The sequence below is a fragment of the Mustela nigripes genome, chromosome 17 (genome assembly GCF_022355385.1).
Source record: "Mustela nigripes isolate SB6536 chromosome 17, MUSNIG.SB6536, whole genome shotgun sequence".
Taxonomy (NCBI): Eukaryota; Metazoa; Chordata; class Mammalia; order Carnivora; family Mustelidae; genus Mustela; species Mustela nigripes.
Genome location: NC_081573.1, coordinates 16268978 through 16292418, shown reverse-complemented (window position 1 = coordinate 16292418; position 23441 = coordinate 16268978). Strand labels below are relative to the sequence as shown.

The 23441-nt window shown below is 36.0% G+C and overlaps 2 protein-coding genes across 3 annotated transcripts in view; both read left to right on the top strand.

The window, feature by feature from the left end:
* LOC132005611 (zinc finger protein 345) overlaps window positions 1-12763 on the top strand; it is a 90567-nt gene extending 77804 nt beyond the window's left edge. The window contains exon 5 of one of the 2 annotated variants that reach the window (XM_059382968.1): window positions 10263-12763. In XM_059382968.1, the coding sequence (XP_059238951.1) occupies window positions 10263-11541 (1279 nt within the window). In that variant the 3' untranslated portion in view covers window positions 11542-12763. Of the gene's footprint in view, window positions 1-10022 lie in introns of both variants that reach the window. The other variant, XM_059382967.1, reaches the window with a different exon arrangement.
* LOC132005603 (zinc finger protein 383-like) overlaps window positions 1-23441 on the top strand; it is a 61227-nt gene that overhangs the window by 12735 nt on the left and 25051 nt on the right. The gene's annotated exons all lie outside the window — the stretch shown is intronic.

Sequence of the window (23441 nt, the reverse complement as noted above, 5' to 3'; positions counted from 1 at the left end):
AGAGGAGAAAAGTGAGTTTTAGTAGGGCAAATAATTTTCCCAAGGACATAAGTGTTGGGACCTAGATTTTAGGACCTGGATTGAAAGCTGGCTTGTCAGACTTCAGAGTTAATGATTCTTAAGCAAGATAGTTTGGATCTAAATCTCCAGGAAAGGTATAAGAAAATTAAATTAACTAACATATCATGGACAAAATGGAAGTTTATTCTCACTTAGGGAAAGGCAGTTTTCTTGAATCTTCTCAAACTCTTCTTTTCAGTTGTACTAAGAAAAACCAAAAAAGATTAGTTTCACCTAACAGTGCTGTACATGTACAATGATTCTTAATTAAACAGCATGCACATACATATATATCCAGATATGTATGTGTATATATATACATTGCTGAAGAGGAGGGAGATTAGACAGGGTTCTCCAGGGAATCAAAACCAATAGGAAAAATATATAAATATATAATAAGGAATTGTGTCATGCAATAATGGAGGTTGACAAGCCCTAAGATCTACAATCCACAATCTAGAGAACCAGAAGAGCTGATGGTAGCATTCCAGTCCAAAGGCCAGTAAGCTTGAGATCTGGAAAGTGCTGCTGTTTCAGTTGGAGTCTAAATGCAGGAAGAAAATGGATGTCCATCTAGAAAGCAGTCATGCAGGAAAAATTCCCTATATTCATTGGGGTTTCAGACTTTTGTTCTGTTCAGGCCTCAGTTGATTGTATGAGGCCCACCCACATTACGAAGGGCAATCTGCTTTACTCAGTCATTTATTCACAAGTCAGTTTACTTATTTAAATGTTGAACTCATTATAATACACCCTCACAGGGGCTCCTGGTGACTCAGCCAGGTAAGCATCTGCCTCTGGCTCAGGTCATGATCCCTGGGTCCTGGGATTGAGCCCTGTATTGGGCTCCCTGCTCGGCAGGAGTCTGTTTCTCCCTTTCCTCCCCACTCATGCTCTCTCTCACTATCTCTCTCTCTCAAATAAATAAATAAAATCTTAAAAAAAAAAACACCCTCACAGAAACAACTCAGTAATATTGACCAAAAAAATTTTTTTTGAAAGAATAACCCATATAACTATCATGCAGTTTAAAAAATACTTTGCTGTTACCTCACATCCCTCTGCCTGCCCAAAGAAAATTAATCTTTTTTTATTTCCTACTGAAGTGTAACCATTAAAAAGACTTCAGTAAAAGTATCTCCTCTGCTATTATAGACATCCATTTTACCAACTTTTTGTAACAACCTAAGGAATGTTTTATAATTTTGCCTGCTTCTAAACTTTTTATAAATTAAATCATACTGTGTGTTTTGTTAATTTTGTATTTAATATTTTAAAAATTAATTAATGTGGAATAATTCAGATGTATCTTGATTTTCACTGCTGTGTGCTAGTTCATGTCAATAGCTGTACGACTATGTCATACTTTACTGTAGTATATGTTTTTTGTGGATATTATGGTTTTCATCTATTTGGTCTTAATAAAAACTGTTGCTGTAAACATTCTAGGAAATGTTTTTCCTAGGAGTGTAATTGCTGAATCATAGGGCTTTGTATATTAACCTTAATAATAACAAACTATTTCAGAGTGGTTCTGTGAGATTCTGTTTCTAACAGCATATGTTCACCTACTGCTTCATATCTTTGCCAAGATTTGGAATCCTTACACTTTTTATCTGATGTATTTATAGTGATCTGTCATTATGGATTTAACTTATAATATCTTAATTACTAAAGAAACTACAGCTTCTCATTCCAGTTTTCTTTTGCCTTTTTTTCCCCAAAGGTTTTTCTTATTTAGGTGAATTCACATAATAGTTAACTATTTTAAAGTGTACAATTCAGTTGTAGTTAGTGTAAAATCCATGGTATTTAATCTATCTTCACAATGTTGTGCATATATCAGCTCTCTCTAGTTTCAAAGTTTTCTTCATCCCATAAAACACCTTTAGCTGTTTGAAGCACAAAACCTTTGACTTTGATGAATTAAAATGTATTTTTTATTACTTATACTTTTCAGAGTACAAGTAATATTTGTCAAGTACTTGGAAATAGTATGATTACTAAGAATAGATAGCCAATTCCAAGGTCATAAAGATTTATAAATCCCTATGTTTTCTTGAAAGAGTTTTAATATGGACAGTGGTGTGTCTCAGTTGGTTAAGTGTTTGCCTTAGGTCCTGGGATCAAGCCCTGCATTGGGCTTTCTGCTTACTGAGGAGTCTGCTTCTCCCTCTGCCCCTCTACCCTGCTTGTACCCCTGCCCTTGCACTCTCTCTCTCAAATACATAAATAAAATCTTCAAAAAAATAGTTTTATGGGTTAGCGCTTATATTTAGGTTATTGATCCATTTTTAAAAATTGTTTTAAAAAACAATTAAATTTAAATTTAATTTACAATTAATTTAATTTGTAATTAAATTAATCATAATCACAATTAATGCAAATTAATGTAATTTACAATTACAATTAATTTAATTTAAACAATTAAATTTAAATTTAAATTCCATTGATCCAATTTTTTAAATTATTAAGCCAATTTTTATGAAAGAGGACTTTAAATTTTTTAAAATTCTAGTTCAATGAACATACAGTGTAATATTAGTTTCAGGTGTACAATAAATTTATTCAACAATTCTATACATTACTCAGTGCTCATCACAATAAATGTACTGTTAATCCCTTTCATCCAGGGATTAATCTGTTAATCTATTTCATCCACTATTAATCTATTTCATCCATCCTCCTGCTGATCTCTCCCCTGATGACCACCAGTTTGTTCTGTATATTTGAGTCTTTTTTGTCTCTTTTTTCTTTCTTTGTTTCTTAAATTCCACATATGAGTGAAATCATATGGTATTTGTTTTTCACTGATTTATTTCACTTAGCATTATACTCTCTAGATCTGTCCATGTTGTTGCAAATGGCAAGATTTTATTCTTTTTTATGGCTGAGTAATATTTCATTATATGTATATATACCACATCTTTATCCATCCATCTATTGATGGACATTTGGGTTGCTTCTATAATTTGGCTGTTGTAAATAATGCTGTAATAAACATAGGGGTACATAGATCTTTTTTTTCCTTTTCTTTTTTCTTTTTAAAATTTAATTAATTTAATTTTTAAATTAATTAACATATAATATATTATTGGTTTCAGAGGTAGAGGTCAGTGATTCATCAGTCTTACATAATACCCAGTGCTCAGTACATCACATGCCCTCCTTAATGTCCATCACCCAGTTACTCTACACCCTGTTCCCCCCAAACCCGCTGGCAATCCTCAGTTTGTTCCTATGATTAAGAGTCTCTAATGGTTTGTCTCCCTCTCTGATTTTGTCTTGTTTTATTTTTTCCTCTCTCCTCTATGATCCTCTGTTTTGTTTATTAAATTCCACCTATGAGTGAGATCACATAATTGTCTTTCTCTGACTGACTTATTTTGCTTAGCATAATACCCTCTATTTCCATCCATGTTGTTGCAAATGGCGAGATTTCATTTTTTGATAGCTGAGTAGTATTCCATTATGTATATATACCACATCTTTATCCATTCATCTGTAGATGGTCTGTGGGCTACTGTGGACATTTCTGCTATAAACATTGGGGTACAGGAGCCCTTTTGGATATCGCTACATTTGTGTCTTTGGGGGTAAATACCAACTAGTGCAATTGCTGGTTCATAGGATAGCTCTATTTTCAACTTCTTGAGGAACTTCCATACTGTTTTCCAGAGTGACTGTACCAGCTTGCATTCCCACCAACAGTGTAAGAGGGTTCCCCTTCCTCTGCATCCTTGCCAACATCTGTCCTTTCCTCACTTGTTAATTTTAGCCATTCCGACTGGTGTGAGGTGATAGATCTTTTTGAATTAGTGTTTTCATATTCTTTAGTTAAATACCCAGTAGTGGATTTACTAAATCATATGGGCATTCTACTTTTAATTTTTTTGAGGCGTCTTCATACTGTTTACCATAGTGTTTGCATTCCCACCAACAGGGCCCCAATATTCCTTTTTCTCCACATCCTCACTAATACTTGTTGTTTCTTTGTTACTGATTTTAGCTATTCTGACAGGTGTGATGTAGTATCTCATTGTGTTCTTACTTGCATTTCCCTGATGCTTAGTAATGTTGAGCATCTTTTCATGTGTCTGTTGGCCATCTGTAAGTCTTTGGAAAAATGTCTATTCATGGGTCCTGCCCATTTTTTAATTGGATTATTTGGTTTTGGGGTGTTGAGTTGTGTAAGTTCTTTATATATTTTGTATACTAGCCCTTTATTGGATATATCATTTGAAAATGTCTTCTTCCATTCAGTAGGTTGTCTTTTAGTTCTGTTGGTTGTTTTCTTGCTGTGCAGAAACTTTTTATTTTGATGTAGTTTATTTTTGCTTTTATTTTCCTTGCATCAGGAGACCAGCATCATGAAAAATGTTGCTGTGACTGATATTGGAGAAATTACTGCTTGTGTTCTCTTCTAGGATTTTTATGGTTTCTAGTCTCACATTAGGTACTTAATCCATTTTGAGTTTATTGAGGGTGAGAAAGTGGGTCCAATTTCATGAATTAATATTTTTAAGGATTTCATTTATGTGACACAGAGAGATACAGCAAGAGAGGGAACACAAGCAGAAGGAGTGGGAGAGGGAGAAGCAGGCTTCATGCAGAGCAGGGAGCCTGATGCGGTACTTGATCCCAGGACTCTGGGATCATGACCTTAGCTGAAGGCAGACACTTAAAACTGAGCCACCGAGGCACTCCTCATGAGTTAATTTTTTATATGAAGATTGGGGGTTTGACTTCATTCTTTTGAATATGTTTATCCAGTTGTCCTAGCACCATTTGTTAAAGAAATGTTTCTTTCCTCATTGTGCGCGCTCTCTCTCTCTTAAATAAATAAATAAAATCTTTTATAAAAATTGGTTTTTTATGCCTCTCCCTCTGCTTGTGCTATCTCTCTGACAAATGAATAAATAAAATCTTTTGTAAAAAAATAAAATTGGTTTTTTATATAGGTGGCATGTAAGAATGGATAAATTTGTTATGCATGTGAGTTCTAGTATATCTGAAAAGGGCTTTTTCAACCAGTACATTGGTTCTTTTACAGGACAGGAATTCTACTTGAAATTACTTTTCTCTAGAACTTTGTAATCATGACTTCCTGCTTAGAATATTATTGGGAACTCCAAAGCCGTTTTCATTCCTGCTCTTTTATTTATGCCCTGTTTTTAGTTTTTGAGCCTTTTATGGTTTTTTCTTTGTTCCTAGTGTCCTGGAACCTAATGTAAAATCTATCTTAGTGTGAATCAATTTTATTCTTTATGATAGGTATCAAATGAGTCCATTAAATGTGGAGATTCATGTCCTTCAAGTCTGGAAAATTTCTTTTTTTTTTTTTTTTAAGATTTTATTTATTTATTAGAGAGAGAGAGATCACAGGTAGGCAGAGAGGCAGGCAGAGAGAGGGGGGAACAGGCTCCCCGCTGAGCAGAGAGGCCAATACGGGTTTTGATCCCATGACCCTGAGATCATGACCTGAGCTGAAGGCAGAGGCTTAACCCACTGAGCCACCCAGGCGCCCCCCCCTTTTTTAAAGATTTTATTTATTTATTTGACAGACAGAGATCACAAGTAGGCAGAGATGCAGGCCGAGAGAGAGGAGGAAGCAGGCTCCCTGCTGAACAGAGAGCCCGGTGTGTGATGTGCCGAAGGTAGAGGCTTTAATGCACTGAGCCACCCAGGTGCCCCAAGTCTGGAAAATTTCTTAAATGCTACTTTCTAAAACAATCTGTAATTTCTGTTTTCCTTGAAAATTTTCTAATATACAGCAAAATTGAGAGAACATTTCAGTGTACCCCATATACCCTATTTGGTCTTCACCTAAAATTGCCAAGTGAGACCATTGATAACATTTCACCACATTTGCTTTATCTTTCTGAACACACACTCACACATGTATTTCTCAACCTCCTCCCCTCCGAATCATTTGAAAATAAGTTGGGGACATCTGGACATTTTAAACCCTTAATACTTTTAGCATGCATCTCCTCGATATAAGGACATTTTACAAACAATAACAATGACATAGCAAATCTTTGAAAATTTGCATTAATTCATTAATATCTCCTCAAGCATTTTGTGTTCAAGTATTTCCAGTGGTTCCCCAAAATTTCTTTTTATTTTATTTTTTTAGCTGGTGTAATGTTTTTTATTCATTTATTTGGTCACTTGTTTGTTTGACCTAGGATCCAGTCAAGATTCATGTATTATTTTGGTTGTTGGGTCTCTTTAGTCTCTTTTAATCTAGAACAGACTTTATTAATTGTTTTTAATATGACACTGAATGTTTTAGACAATTCAGGACAGTTGTCTTGTAGATTGTCTTAACAACCTCCATTTGTCTTTTGGATGGCTTTCTCATGTAAATTAGAGGCTTAGATTCAGCCTAAGTATTTGGCAAGCATACTCTGTAGGTGGTAGGATGGTATGCCTTTTATTACATTACATTGGGAGGTATAGGTTGTTGCACTATTGGTGATGTCCAGTTTTTTTTAAACTTAAGATTAAAGGTGGTGTATACTAAATTTTCTCAGTATAAAGGTATACTTTTCCCTTTATAATTAGCAAATAGTCTGTGGAGTGATACTCTGAGACCATTGAATATCCTTTTTCTTAACAACCATTCACTTTCTGGTTTTAGAATTTATGGAGAATACTTGCCTAAATCAATAATTAGAGTGGTGTTTTCAAAATGATGATTTTCAGGTTTTTTTATTCCTACTAACACCCTGAAACTTCGCAGATACTTAACACACTTTTAAAAATGATCTTTTTGGGGCGCCTGGGTGGCTCAGTGGGTTAAAGCCTCTGCCTTCTGCTCAGGTCATGGTCTCAGGGTCCTGGGATCGAGCCCCGCATCGGGCTCTCTGCTCAGCGGGGAGCCTGCATCCTCCTCTGTCTCTCTCTGCCTGCCTCTCTGACTACTTCTGATCTGTCAAATAAATAAATAAAAATCTTTTAAAAAATGATCTTTTTTCATTAGATATTGAGCTGCCTTTCATGACCTTCCAATTTTCATTTATTTTCCATTTCCATATCTTGTACTTTTTTTTTTTTAAGATTTTATTTACTTGTTTGACAGACAGAGATCACAAGTAGGCAGAGAGGCAGGCAGAGAGAGAGAGGAAGGAAAGCAGGCTCCCCGCTGAGCAGAAGGCAGGGTTCAATCCCAGGACCGTGGGATCATGACCTGAGGAAGGGAGAGGCTTTAACCCACTGAGCCACCCAGGTGCCCTTGTTGTACTTTTATTTTTTTATTTTGTTTTTAAAAAATATTTTATTTATTTGACAGAGAGAAATCACAACTAGGCAGAGAGGCAGTCAGAGAGAGAGGAGGAAGCCGGCTCCCCGCGGAGCAGAGAGCCCGATTCGGGGCTCGATCCTAGGACCCTGGGACCTTGACCCAAGCTGAAGGCAGAGACCCTATCCCACTGAGCCACCCAGGTGCCCCCCTTGTTGTACTTTTAAAAGAGTTTTTTTTTTTTTCATTTATCTTTTCATCTTTGTAATTACTTGCTTTTATTCCCACTTTATATTTTCATTTCCTAAGATCTCATTCCTTTTATGTCATCTGATTTTTTAGCATGTAAAATAACTTCTCACATCCTTCTTAGGATATTAATGGTGGCTTCTGAAATTTTTCTTCTTTTCTTCTGTAGTTTCTCTTTTAAGTTGTTTGGGACTTGTTTATTTAATCATTTTTTACATTATAGGGTTTCCTTAAATATGTTATGATATTTGCCCCTCTGTAGTTTAGAACGGACATTATGAACCTCACTTTGCTTTCTGTATGCCAACTGTACATTAGTACATAGTGCCTCCATTTCTTAAGCCTTTTTGAGGGTTCTGCAGCATAAATCATCCTCCTCTGGGTTTTCCTTTTTGTTTGATTTCATTATTGTTTGGTTTGTTGAGTTAGTCATCATTTATTTGTATGCTTTCCAACTTCAGAAGTTTTGTTGCTTCTATCTCTTCTTTAATTCTCCTTGCCTAAGCACTTGGTCCTTTTAAAAAATCCTTTTCATTGATTTCAGTGAAGAAATGGGCAGGAAAAACTGCATGTGATTGACTTGTCCTCTTTGAGAGAACAAGAGAATTCTCTTTCTAGACAAATCTTGTTTTTAAATGTTTATTTTTAAGGATAATGAATTTTGAAATTAATTTATTATATTAGGCATCCATTAAATGTATTTTGATCTTTCTTCATGTGCCAGAGTTCAAGTGGATTAAAGTAACATACATTGTCTATCCTTCCTTCTTGAAGATTGGTTCTGTTGTAGCAGACATACATTAAGCAAACATTCAATATGAAATTTACAATTGTAGGAGACAAATGTGTAATCAACCTTTACCAAAATAAAAACACAAAGAATGGAAGGAAAAAGATGGGGGAAAGTGCTTTGAGAGGTAATGATAGGATGTGCATAATTAAGACTGAGTATTCAGAAAAGATATTTATTAGGATATGCCACTTAGCAGAGACCTTAACAATGTCCAGGAACTGGTAAGGCCAAGAGAGGGCAGTGGAGAAGGGAATATGGACAAATATTTAGAGCAGATGAAATCATTTTGTGTGTGTGTGTGTATGGTGGGGGGAGTGTAACAATTTAGTGCATTTGAAGAACTGAAAAGACCAGTATAGCTATAAGTTATTGTTGAGGGGAGAGAAGTATCAGGTTGAAGAGGCAGGTGGGAGGCAGATTACTGAGGAATTGTTAAGACCAAGTTAAGGCATACAGATCTTATCCTAGGGACAACGGAGAATCACTGAAACATTTTTAACAGAACAGTGCCAAGCTGAATATCACTGTAGCTGCTAAGGGTGTAAAACTGGAAAGGCAGACAACTAAATAAAATACTGCTTTTGTATCCAAATCAAAGTCTGGGCCTGGATCATTTATTGACAGTGGAGATGGAAAGAATTTGAGGACATATTTAGGCCTACCCCAAATAACCTTGCTGTATAAGTGTTACAAGAAGAGACTAAAGCTCAAATGTTTTCATGTTTGGAGTTTGATGTATGTGCTCAGGGACTTAATTGTTATATTTAAATCCATTCTTTTTCCTAGTCTCTCTTCTGGCATGCAGATCTTCCAAATTTATAGCCACTGAAAACTGTGCAGTTACCTTATACAACTTTATAAATGTATTATGTATTATGAATGATTTCAGAATCATTCAATAATCATTGGATCTGGGGTTCAGAATATATATCTATTTGCATCCTTGCAACCTGTCAACAGTATCACATTACCTATCTCTGCTCTTCCCTTCTCACAGACTTTAAAACTAGATTCTCCATTACAGTAGCTTTTGCTACTTTCTTTGTTCTCCCAAGTTTAGCCTCATAGACTTGGGTTTTACCAAATGGCATAAATAAGCCATATTCTAAACACCATAGATTCTTCCTTCTGCATTGCTCATTAGTCACATTAATCTTTAATTAGGATACTGCTATATCTGGAGTAACATTCTCTTCTATTTCCTTCAGATTATATGCAATTTATGTTTGTTACTTGATTATTTATCCTAGACTTTTCCTTCTAGTTGTAGTTTCTTAATGCTGCAAACAACCCTAAGAAATGGGTTAAATGGTAATTTCCCTCCTTTTAAAATGTATATGATGCTAGATTTATTCTTTAACAAAATTGGGGGAGAGTCTAGATGTCTTTATATTTATCAACCTCCCTGTGTTTGAAGGGGGTTTTATTTAAATCACTATTTAGGAACAACTGATTAATCTGTTTTCCTAAATATCTCCTTCATCTTCCAGTGTGACTTCTTTTTACTTTCCTTTTCTGTTTGTCAAATTGCCCAGTCATATTTGAGAATGGTATAAGCTACTCAGTTTTGATGAAAATTAGTTTCAGTTAAGTCTTTTCATTTCTATTATAAAAGTTTTTTTTTTCTCCCAGAACACAAAAAAAGTGAATGTTTGCTTTTATATTTTCTTTCAGACTGTGAATCAAGGTTGAGACCAAGAAATTATTTCTGAAAAAGAATATTTATGGAATAGAATCATCCTGATGAGAGATAATGGAAAGACTTATAAAAAACAGCATTGAGTGTTCAAGTTTCAGAGGTGATTGGGAATGTAAAAGCCAGTTTGAGAGAAAACAGGAATCTCAGGAAGGACATTTCAGTCAAATGATATTTACTTCTGAAGACATGCCCACTTTCAATACCCAGCATCAGAGAATACATACTGATGAGAAACTCCTTGAATGTAAGGAATGTGGGAAGGATTTTAGTTTTGTATCGGTCCTTATTCGACATCAGCGAATTCATACTGGTGAGAAACCTTATGAATGTAAAGAATGTGGCAAGGCCTTTGGTAGTGGTGCAAACCTTGCTTACCATCAAAGAATTCATACTGGCGAGAAACCTTATGAATGTAGTGAATGTGGAAAGGCCTTTGGTAGTGGTTCAAACCTTACTCATCATCAGAGAATTCATACTGGTGAGAAACCATATGAATGTAAAGAATGCGGGAAAGCTTTTAGTTTTGGATCAGGCCTTATTCGACATCAGATAATTCACAGTGGTGAAAAGCCTTATGAGTGTAAGGAATGTGGGAAGTCCTTTAGTTTTGAATCAGCCCTTACTCGGCATCACAGAATTCACACAGGTGAGAAGCCTTATGAATGTAAGGATTGTGGGAAGGCCTTTGGCAGTGGTTCAAACCTTACTCAACATCGAAGGATTCATACTGGTGAGAAACCTTATGAATGTAAAGCATGTGGGATGGCCTTTAGTAGTGGTTCAGCCCTTACTCGGCATCAGAGAATTCATACTGGTGAAAAACCATATATTTGTAATGAATGTGGGAAGGCTTTTAGTTTTGGATCAGCTCTTACTCGACATCAAAGAATTCACACTGGTGAGAAGCCTTATGTATGTAAGGAATGTGGGAAGGCTTTTAACAGTGGCTCAGATCTCACTCAACATCAGAGAATTCACACTGGTGAGAAACCCTATGAGTGTAAGGAATGTGAGAAGGCCTTTAGAAGTGGTTCTAAGCTTATTCAGCATCAAAGAATGCACACTGGTGAGAAACCCTATGAGTGTAAGGAGTGTGGAAAAGCCTTTAGTAGTGGTTCAGACCTTACTCAACATCAGAGAATTCATACTGGTGAGAAACCTTATGAATGTAAGGAATGTGGCAAGGCCTTTGGTAGTGGCTCAAAACTTATCCAACACCAGCTAATTCACACTGGTGAAAAACCGTATGAATGTAAACAATGTGGAAAGTCCTTCAGCAGTGGTTCAGCTCTTAATCGGCACCAGAGAATACACACTGGTGAAAAACCCTATGGATGTAAGGAATGTGGGAAGAATTTTAGTACAGGCTCAAGCCTTACTCAACATCAGAAAATTCATGCTGGTGAGAAACTTTATGAATGTAAGGAATGTGGAAAGGCTTTTGGGAGGGGTTCAGAGATTCAGCAACATAAAAAAAGTCATACTGGTGAATAGCTCTGTGAATTGGAAAATTATGTTAGGATTATGTGGTTAAGGAAGGACACAGGACACATAAGAAAATGTGTATTAGGGAGAGTCACTACAAATGTAATTAAGGTACAAATGCCTTACTTATGCTTTACAACTTCATCTGAGAGAATTTATACAGGAAAAGAAAAACCACTCTGAAGATCTCTATCTATATTCATTCTTCCATTATTTTTGGAAAATTCATACTTGTGAATATTAAAAATTTTAAAACTGCTTATTGCATTTTGCCTTTATTTTAAACATTGAAAAATTCATTTGGGGGCTAACCCTGCTATTTTTGTTTACTGATCCATCTCAAAATTATTTTAAGTTATTTATTGAGGGTGTAAATTTGCCCGTCTCCCTCTTTCTCATTTGAATGCCACTTATTTAATAGCCATATCTATTTTTGTATTTTTTATTGCCTGTTTGATGGTAAGTTATATTTTTATACATATGAAGCATGGATATCACGTCAGTCTTCATTTTTTAAATTTGCATATCTGTGTTTGTATCTGTGTTCCATTTTGTTTGTGTTGTTACTGTTACTTTTAAGTATTTTTTAATATCTTGTGGCTCTGTATCTTTTGTTTTGGAGTATTGTTTTACTTGCCTTTTATAAAGTCTATACTCTTTTTACAGAATAATTCTCTATATTAATGTAGATATGAACAAAAATAGTTATCTGTAATCATACCAACCATAGACAATCATTGTCAGATTTTTGTAGCAAATTCTTTAAGACTATGTCATTGTTTTTGAAAGAAAGTGTGATTGTGCTATACTATAACCAGCCTTTAATATTCTTTGTAAATAATATTGTTACTCTTCTATTGGCTTGAAGGTATTCACCTGTCTTTATCAAGCCCCTATTTTGTTAAGTATGGAAAATTTTGCCATTATAAAGAGTTATCTTGATGGCTCCTTTTGAATGTGTCTTTTTTTTTTTTATTGTTCATTTCAGAGAAAATGTATGAGGTCTTTTCTGCTTTTAAAGATTTATACTATAATGTATAAGTTCTGCTTCCCTTGACCAACATTGTTGACCCTAGTTATTTTCCCAATGTTAACCAACTTATTTATTCTCCCAGATCTTTTTATATGCATATATAATGTGCTTATGGTAATGTGGGCATAATTAGCTCACTTCAGAGGCTTGTTATGTGGATTCTACAATTGTGCCTATCACATAATAAAGCTTGCTTAGTATTAGACTTTGTCATTATTATATTTTCGATTTTGTTATGGAAAAACCTGTAACTAGTATCCATGTTTTACTGAACATTAAAAACATAATGGAAAAGAGACATTCATGTAAATGAATATAAGTAAAGCTTGACCAACACCTATTTATTATGACAAGAGATAATTCATCTTAAAGAAAAATATGTGATGGTTAAGTATAAGAAGGAAAAATTCACACCAAGGTAAAAATAAAAATTCTTCATAGAAATTTGAATTTTGAGGAATGACAACAGCATCATGACAGCATAAGTCGGCTACCCTCAGTTGACCTCCCCATGATTAACAAGTAAAAGTGCCTCTGTGGTTGTTGTGGAATCCAACCCAAAAGCTAGGGGACCTACGAGGAGTCTCACCCACATTGAGTAATAAGCTGACAGTCTTTGATACAGGCTGTGAAACCAGAAGTCTGAATCAGCTCCAGCCCCTCTTAGCACAATTAAGGGCAAATGTGGAGAGTGCTGAATTAAGTAGATACTCACAAATGAGAGAGCCTTTGTAGATCTCCAGATTTCCTGAGGAGAGAGTCTAGCACTGTGTTGGAAAAAAAGAAGGAGGTGGTGGGGGGCAGGAAGGAACTTTACCAGTGCTACCCCTGCCCCAGGGTGGCATATCATGGAACTGAAGAGTCAGAAATGATTTCTTCCACAGGGGAAAACAGTGGGTGATTGCCTAGCTTCCCTACTTGTATAGGATGCTGCTGAAGAAACTTGTTTCTCTCTTGCAGCACCCACAGTATTGAGACAGTACCTGCATGACTGCGGAGAGAAGAGATGGGGCTGTAAGAATATCAGAGTGTATCAAAAGAGTACAATTCCTCCTAGCTGCATTCAGGACTCCAGGAAGAAGCCCACCACAAACCGCTGGGAAAACCTTGAGCAAGGATCCCCCACTTGGCCTGCAGGCATCCCCAGTGCCCCAAACGTTAAACCCACACTCAATTCTTCAGCTAGATCTTTGTGTATGCTCCCATGTATTGCAGTTAGGGCCAGTTTTGGTAGACCGAGACCATGCAGGTTTTCAGCAGCCAGAGTGGTGAGTTTTAAGCTTGAGAGAAGACAAAGGAGCTTAATATTTCTGCCACAAGGGGGCAAGAAGCAGGGAGCACATGTATTCCTACAGGGACAGAGAAAGTCCCAGTTATAAGCAGGACCAATAAAAAGTATATTTGACGTGAAGGTATCTAGCAATATTTGGAGGAGGTGACTGCTTCAAATGAGAAAACAGCAATGCAAAACTCCAAGAAACACGAGGAATCAATGAAACATGACATCACAGAAAGATTTCAGCAATCCTCTAGTAACTGAACTCAAAGACAGAATTCTGTGATTTACCTGATAATTCAAATTAGCTGCTTTAAAGAAACTCAATGAGCTACAATAAAACATAGAACTGAACAAGCAGGAAAGCATTATATGAATAAAATGAGAAATTCAACAAAGAGAAATAATATAAAAACAAATCTGGAGCTGAAGAATGAATGAAATGAAAAGTGCAATATAGAACATCATAAAAATCAAAGGAATAGAGGATGGGAGCTTTGAAATATCTGAGGCAGAGGAGAACAAAGAAAAAAGGAATGAAAGAGTAAGGAAGCCTACAAGATGTGTGGGACATCATAAAACAAACAATATAAAGAATAACTCATCTGTTAATGAATTAATATAAAAAGTAAAAAATAGTAACATCAAAAACATAAAAAGGGCAGTAAAAGAGTAGAGCTTTCCTATGTGATTAAAGTTGCTATCCATCAGCTTAAAATGGACTGTTTTATAAGACTTTTTTAAAGACTTATTTATTTTAGAGAGAGAGAATAGGGAGAGGGGCAAAGGGAGAGGGAGAGAAACAATTTTCAAGCAGACTTTTCACAGAGTGTGGAGCCTGATGCAGGGCTTGATCCCAGGACCCCAAGATCATGACCTGAGCCAAAATCAAGAGCCAGCTACCTAAATGACCAAGCCACCCAGATGCCTCTTATAACAGGTTTTATGTAAGTCTCAATAACCACAAAGCAAAAATCTGTTGGATTCACAAAAGATGAGTGAAGGGAATCAGAGCATACTGCCATGGAAAAGGAAGAGGGTAAAGAGCAATGGAACTACAAAATAAGAGAGTTACTAGTAAGATGGCATTAGTCTGCATGTTAATAATTTCTCTAAATATAAATGAATTGGCTTTACCAATCAAGAGGTGTAGAATGGCCAGATCGATAAGATTCAACTATATGCTACCTACCAAAAGGCAGTTCAGCTTTAAGGTCATACATAGGCTTTAAGTGAAGAGATGGAAAAAGATATTCCATGGAAGCAGAAAGTGGGATTGGCCTTGCAGTGTTGGCCCATACATATGTAAGATAAAAAAGACTTTAAGCCAAAAATTATAATGAGACAAAGATATCATTATAAAATGATAAAGAAGTCAATTCATCAAGAAGATATAACAGTCATAAATGTTTATGCACCCAGCATTGGAACACATAAATATGTTAAGCAAATACTGACAGATCTGAAGGGAGAAATAGGCAAAATGAGAACAGTAGGGGATTTCAATACTTTAAGTAACGGATGGATCACTCAAGCAGAAAATCAATGTAGAAACATTTGACTTGAATCATACATTAGATCCCTGAACCTAACAGGCATATATAAAACATTCCAGTCAGTAGCAGCAGCAGAATACTCATCTTCTCAAGTGCATATGGAATATTCTCCAGGATAGATCATATGATAGGTCACAAAACAATTGTTAGGCGATTTAGACTGACATCATACCAATATTTTTTCCAACCACAATGGTATGAAACTAAAAATAAAATAAGAGAAAGCTGAAATTTTTACAAATATGTGGAAACTAGGCAACATATTCCTGAATAACCAATGGGCCAAGGAAGAAATGAAGAGAGAAAAAAAAATCCCCTAACACATGAAAATGGAAACTTAATAGACATGATGCTGTAAAAGCCTTTCTTAGAGGGAAGTTTATAGCAATAAATGCATGTGTATATCTATGCCCCCAACGTGGGAGCAGCCAACTATATAAACCAATTAATAACAAAATCAAAGAAACATATCAACAATAATACAATAATAGTAGGGGACTTTAACACTCCCCTCACTGAAATGGACAGATCATCCAAGCAAAAGATCAGCAAGGAAATAAAGGCCTTAAACGATACACTGGACCAGATGGACATCACAGATATATTCAGAACATTTCATCCCAAAGCAACAGAATACATATTCTTCTCTAGTGCACATGGAACATTCTCCAGAATAGATCACATCCTTGGTCCTAAATCAGGACGCAACCGGTATCAAAAGATTGGGATCATTCCCTGCACATTTTCAGACCACAATGCTCTAAAGCTAGAACTCAACCACAAAAGGAAGTTTGGAAAGAACCCAAATACATGGAGACTAAACAGCATCCTTCTAAAGATTGAATGGGTCAACCGGGAAATAAAAGAAGAATTGAAAAAAATCATGGAAACAAATGATAATGAAAATACAACGGTTCAAAATCTGTGGGACACAACAAAGGCAGTCCTGAGAGGAAAATATATAGCGGTACAAGCCTTTCTCAAGAAACAAGAAAGGTCTCAGGTACACAACCTAACCCTACACCTAAAGGAGCTGGAGAAAGAACAAGAAAGAAACCCTAAGCCCAGCAGGAGAAGAGAAATCATAAAGATCAGAGCAGAAATCAATGAAATAGAAACCAAAAAAACAATAGAACAAATCAATGAAACTAGGAGCTGGTTCTTAGAAAGAATTAATAAAATTGATAAACCCCTAGCCCGACTTATCAAAAAGAAAAGAGAAAACACCCAAATAAATAAAATCATGAATGAAAGAGGAGAGATCACAACTAACACCAAAGAAATACAAACTATTATAAGAACATACTATGAGAAACTCTACGCCAATAAATTTGACAATCTGGAAGAAATGGATGCATTCCTAGAAACATATAAACTACCACAACTGAACCAGGAAGAAATAGAAAGCCTGAACAGACCCATAACCAGTAAGGAGATTGAAACAGTCATTAAAAATTTCCAAACAAACAAAAGCCCAGGGCCAGACGGCTTCCCGGGGGAATTCTACCAAACATTTAAAGAAGAACTAATTCCTATTCTCCTGAAACTGTTCCAAAAAATAGCAATGGAAGGAAAACTTCCAAACTCATTTTATGAGGCCAGCATTACCTTGATCCCAAAACCAGACAAGGATCCCATCAAAAAAGAGAGCTATAGACCAATATCCTTGATGAACACAGATGCAATAATACTCAACAAAATACTAGCCAATAGGATTCAACAGTATATTAAAAGGATTATTCACCACGACCAAGTGGGATATATTCCAGGGCTGCAAGGTTGGTTCAACATCCGCAAATCAGTCAATGTGATACAACACATCAATAAAAGAAAGAACAAGAACCATATGATACTCTCAATAGATGCTGAAAAAGCATTTGACAAAGTACAGCATCCCTTCCTGATCAAAACTCTTCAAAGTGTAGGGATAGAGGGCACATACCTCAATATCATCAAAGCCATCTATGAAAAACCCACCGCAAATATCATTCTCAATGGAGAAAAACTGAAAGCTTTTCCGCTAAGGTCAGGAACACGGCAGGGATGTCCATTATCACCACTGCTATTCAACATCGTACTAGAGGTCCTAGCCTCAGCAATCAGACAACAAAAGGAAATTAAAGGCATCCAAATCGGCAAAGAAGAAGTCAAATTATCACTCTTCGCAGATGATATGATACTGTATGTGGAAAACCCAAAAGACTCCACCCCCAAACTGCTAGAACTTATACAGGAATTCAGTAAAGTGTCAGGATATAAAATCAATGCACAGAAATCAGTTGCATTTCTCTACACCAACAGCAAGACAAAAGAAAGAGAAATTAAGGAGTCAATCCCATTTACAATTGCACCCCAAACCATAAGATACCTAGGAATAAACCTAACCAAAGAGGCACAGAATCTATACTCAGAAAACTATAAAGTACTCATGAAAGAAATTGAGGAATACACAAAGAAATGGAAAAATGTTCCATGCTCCTGGATTGGAAGAATAAATATTGTGAAAATGTCTATGCTACCTAAAGCAATCTACACATTTAATGCAATTCCTATCAAAGTACCATCCATCTTTTTCAAAGAAATGGAACAAATAATTCTAAAATTTATATGGAACCAGAAAAGACCTCGAATAGCCAAAGGGATATTGAAAAAGAAAGCCAACGTTGGTGGCATCACAATTCCGGACTTCAAGCTCTATTACAAAGCTGTCATCATCAAGACAGCATGGTACTGGCACAAAAACAGACACATAGATCAATGGAACAGAATAGAGAGCCCAGAAATAGACCCTCAACTCTATGGTCAACTCATCTTCGACAAAGCAGGAAAGAATGTCCAATGGAAAAAAGACAGCCTCTTCAAAAAATGGTGTTGGGAATATTGGACAGCCACATGCAGAAAAATGAAATTGGACCATTTCCTTACACCACACACAAAAATAGACTCAAAATGGATGAAGGACCTCAATGTGCGAAAGGAATCCATCAAAATCCTTGAGGAGAACACAGGCAGCAACCTCTTCGACCTCAGCCACAGCAACATCTTCCTAGGAACATCGCCAAAGGCAAGGGAAGCAAGGGCAAAAATGAACTATTGGGATTTCATCAAGATCAAAAGCTTTTGCACAGCAAAGGAAACAGTTAATAAAACCAAAAGACAACTGACAGAATGGGAGAAGATATTTGCAAACGACATATCAGATAAAGGACTAGTGTCCAGAATCTATAAAGAACTTAGCAAACTCAACACCCAAAGAACAAATAATCCAATCAAGAAATGGGCAGAGGACATGAACAGACATTTCTGCAAAGAAGACATCCAGATGGCCAACAGACACATGAAAAAGTGCTCCACATCACTCGGCATCAGGGAAATACAAATCAAAACCACAATGAGATATCACCTCACACCAGTCAGAATGGCTAAAATCAACAAGTCAGGAAATGACAGATGCTGGCGAGGATGCGGAGAAAGGGGAACCCTCCTACACTGTTGGTGGGAATGCAAGCTGGTGCAGCCACTCTGGAAAACAGCGTGGAGGTTCCTCAAAATGTTGAAAATAGAACTGCCCTATGATCCAGCAATTGCACTATTGGGTATTTACCCTAAAGATACAAACGTAGTGATCCAAAGGGGCACGTGCACCCGAATGTTTATAGCAGCAATGTCCACAATAGCCAAACTATGGAAAGAACCTAGATGTCCATCAACAGATGAATGGATCAAGAAGATGTGGTATATATGCACAATGGAATACTATGCAGCCATCAAAAGAAAATGGAGGATTTCAAATAAACAACTTTAAATGTCAAGGAACTAGAAAAAGAAGAATAAACTAAGGCCAAAGTTAGCTTCAGAAGGAGTTAAGAAAGATCAGAGCTGAAATAAGTCAAAGCAATAGAAAAGATTAGGTAAAATCTGTTTTTGAAAAAGATAAAATTGATAAAACTTTAGCTAGACTAAGAAAAAAAGCAAAAAGGGACACCTGGGGGGCTCAAATGATTAAGGGTCTAGTCTGCATTTGGCTCAGGTCATGAGCTCCAGGTCCTGGGATTGAACCCCAGGGCCCAATCAGGCTCCCTGCTCAGTGGGCAGTCTGGTTCTCCCTCTCTGTCTGCCTCTTCTCCACCCCCACTTGTACTCTCACTCAAATGAATAAATAAAATCTTAAAAAATAAAAATAAATAAAATTGTTCTAACAACACATTATAAAAAAAAAGAAAAGAAAAAGGAGTCAAATCAGAAATGAAAGAGGAAACATTCTAATGGATACCACAGCAATACAAAAGATCATAAGAGTCTACTATGAACACTTGTATGTTAACAAATTAGATAATGTAGAAGTGGATACATTCCTAAAAACATACGACCTGCCAAAACTGAATTATGAAGAAATTAAAAATCTGGAGAGACCAATTACTATACTAGTAAGGTGATTCAATCAGTCATCAAAAATGTCCAGTGAAGAAAAGCCAAGCACCAGATGGCTTTGCTGTTGAATTTTATCAAACATTTAAAGAATGAGTGCCAATTCTCAAACTCTTAAAAAATTGAAGAGGAAGGAATACTCCCAAGCTTATTTCACAAGGTTAGCTTTACCCTTATGCCAAAACCAGAGGACACCACAAGAAAAATCTTAGAGGCCAATTGAATATAAATGCAAAAATTCTCAAGAAAATATACTGAATTCAGTATATACTGAATTCAACAGGACATTAAAAGGATCATACACCATGATTAAGTGGAATTTATCCCTGTGATACAAGGATAGTTCAACATAGTCACATCAATAAATGTGATATATACCACATTAATAGAATGAAGAATAAAAATATGATATCTCAACAGGTGCAGAATAGCATTTGACAAAATATAACATCCTTTCATGATAAAAAACACTCAACAGATTCAGGTATAGAAGGAATATTCCTTAAACAATAAAAGCCAAATATGATAAACCCACAGCCACCATCATACTTGACAGTGAAATGTGGAAAGTTTTCCTTCCAGCTCAGGATAACACCAAGATGCCTACTCTCACCACTCCGATTCAACATAGTACTGGAATCTCTAGCCAGGGCAATCATAGGAGAAAACAAGTATAAGGCATTCAAATTGGATGAAGTGGAATTTTCTCTGTTTAGATGATATGATCTTATATCGAGAAAATCCTGAGGACTCTACCTTAAAACTGTTAAGAGCTAATAAAGTTTCAGGATACAAAACATACAGAAATGGGGCACCTGGGTGATTCAGTGGTTTAAGCCTCTGCCTTCAGCTCAGGTCATGATCTCAGGGTCCTGGGATTGAGCCCCGCATCGGGCTCTCTGTTCAGCGGGGGAGCCTGCTTTCCCCTCTCTCTCTCTGCCTGCCTCTCTGCCTACTTGTGATCTCTGTCTATCAAATAAATAAATAAAAATCTTAAAAAAAAACCATACAGAAATGAGTTGTGTTTTTAGGCAGTAGCAACAAAATACCTGAAAAAGAAATTTTTAAAAATCGTATTCACAATAGCATCAGAAACAATAAAACATGTAGAAATAATTTTAACCAATGAGGTGAGCAATCAGTGTGGTGAAAACTACAAGACTGATTAAAGTAATTGAAGAAGACACAAATAAGAGATACCCCATGTTCATGGATCATAAGAATTATTATTGTTAAAATGTTCATTCTACCCAAAGCCATCTATGGATTCAATGCTGTCTCTGTCAAAATTCCACCTGGCATTTTTCACAGAAATAGAAAAACAATCCTAAAATTTATATGGAGGCAGAAAAGACCATAAATAGCCCAGGTAATCCTGAGTAAGCAGTACAATGCTGAAGGCATCACCCTGCCTAATTTCAAACTGTACTATAAAGCTATAGTAAATAAGACTGGTTGATACTGGCATAAAAATGGACATATAGTCCAATGGAACAGAATTGAGAACCCAGGAATAAAACCTTGCATATACAGTCAGCTAATATTTGGCAAGGGAACCTAGAATAATCAGTAGGGAAAAGATAATTTCTTCATTAAATGGTGTTGGGAAAATTGGATATTCACATGGAAAAAAATGAAATTGGGCCCATATCTGTACCACTCACAAAATTAACTCAAAATCGATTAAAGACTTAAACATAAGAACTAAAACCCTAAGCATCTAATAAAACAGGAAAAACCTCTTTGACATTGGTCTTGGCAATGATTACTTGGGTATGGCATCAAAACACAAAAATTAAAAAAAAAAAAGACTTAAACATAAGAACTAAAACCCTAAGCACCTAGAATAAAACAGGAAAAACCTCTTTGACATTGTCTTTGCAGTGATTACTTGGGTATGCCATCAAAACACAAAACAAAAGCAAAAATAAATATATGGTACTAAATAAGTAAAAGTTTCCTGCACAGCAAAAGAAAAAGTCAACAAAATGAAAAAGCAACCTATGGAATGAGAAAAAAAATTGCAAATCATATTTCAAAATAAGTTAATATTCAAAATATATAAACATATATAAACAACTCAGTGGTCAAAAAAACCCCAATAAATCTAACTAAAAAATTGGCAGAATCAAGGAGACACTTTCCCAAAGAATAGATAAGATAGGTAGCAGGTACATGAAAAGATGCTCAACATCACTACTCAGGGAAAGGCAAATCAAAACCACAGTGAAATTTTCCCTCATACCTGTTAGAATGGCTATTACCAAGAAGTCGAGAGTTAATAAGTCTTGGTGAGGTTGCAGAGAAAACTAAATCCCTGTGCACTGTTGGTGAGAATGTAAATTTGTACACTTCCATATTCTTGCAGCATTATTTATAATAGCCAAGATATGGAAACAACCTGAGTCAGTCAATGGATGATGAATGGATAAAGAAGAAGTGATACATATATATACAATAGAGTATCATTCATCCATGAGAAAGAAGGAAATCTTGCTATTTGTGACAACTTGGATCAACTCTGAGGGCATTATGCTAAGTGAAATAAGCCAGAGAAAGAAAAATACTATAAAACATCAGTCATATGTGGAATCGGAAATAGGCAAATTCATAGAAACAGTATAGTGGTTTTTACCACAGAATGGTGGGAAACATGCAGAGATGTTGGTCAAAGGGTAGCAACTTCCTGTTATGAGATGAATAAGTTCTAGGGATCTAATGTTCAGCATGGCAACTAAATATTGTGAGTAGATTAGTAAATGTCTCACTGCAAAAAACGCAATGGTAATTATGTTACACGATGGAGGTGTTACCTAACCCTGATGCTAATCATTTTGGAATATATGTGTATCATGTCAACATGTTGTACACCTTAAACAATATTATAAAGCTGTAATTAAGTTTAAAAATTTAAAAGCTATACAAAAATAAAATCACATATCTTTAATTAATAGGGAGAAATTATATTTTATGTATATGTGTGTGGCCTTTATTATTTTGAGGTATTTCTTCACCATACCCCACCTTGTTAGTTTTTTTTTTTTTTATCAGAAATGGATGTTGAATTCTGTCAAATGCTTTTTCTGCACTTCCTGGGATGATTATATGATTTTTATCCTTTATTTTCTTTCTTTTTTTAAGATTTTTATTTATTTATTTATTTGAGAGAGACAGAGAGAGCATGAGAGGGGAGAAGGTCAGAGGGAGAGGTAGACTTCTCATGGAGCTGGGAGCCTGATGCAGGACTTGATCCGGGACTCCGGAATCATGACCTGTGCCAAAGGCCATTGCTTAACCAACTGAACCAACCAGGTGCTATATTCTTTATTTTCTTTTTTTTTAATTATCTAATTTTTTTTTTAATTTTCAGCATAACAGTATTCATTGTTTTTGCACCACACCCAGTGTTCCATGCAATCGTGCCCTCTCTAATACCCACCACCTGGTTTCCCCAACCTCCCACCCCCCGCCCCTTCAAAACCCTCAGATTGTTTTTCAGAGTCCATAGTCTCTCATGGTTCACCTCCCCTTCCAATTTCCCCCAACTCCCTTCTCCTTTCCATCTCCCTTTGTCCTCCATACTATTTGTTATGCTCCACAAATAAGTGAAACCGTA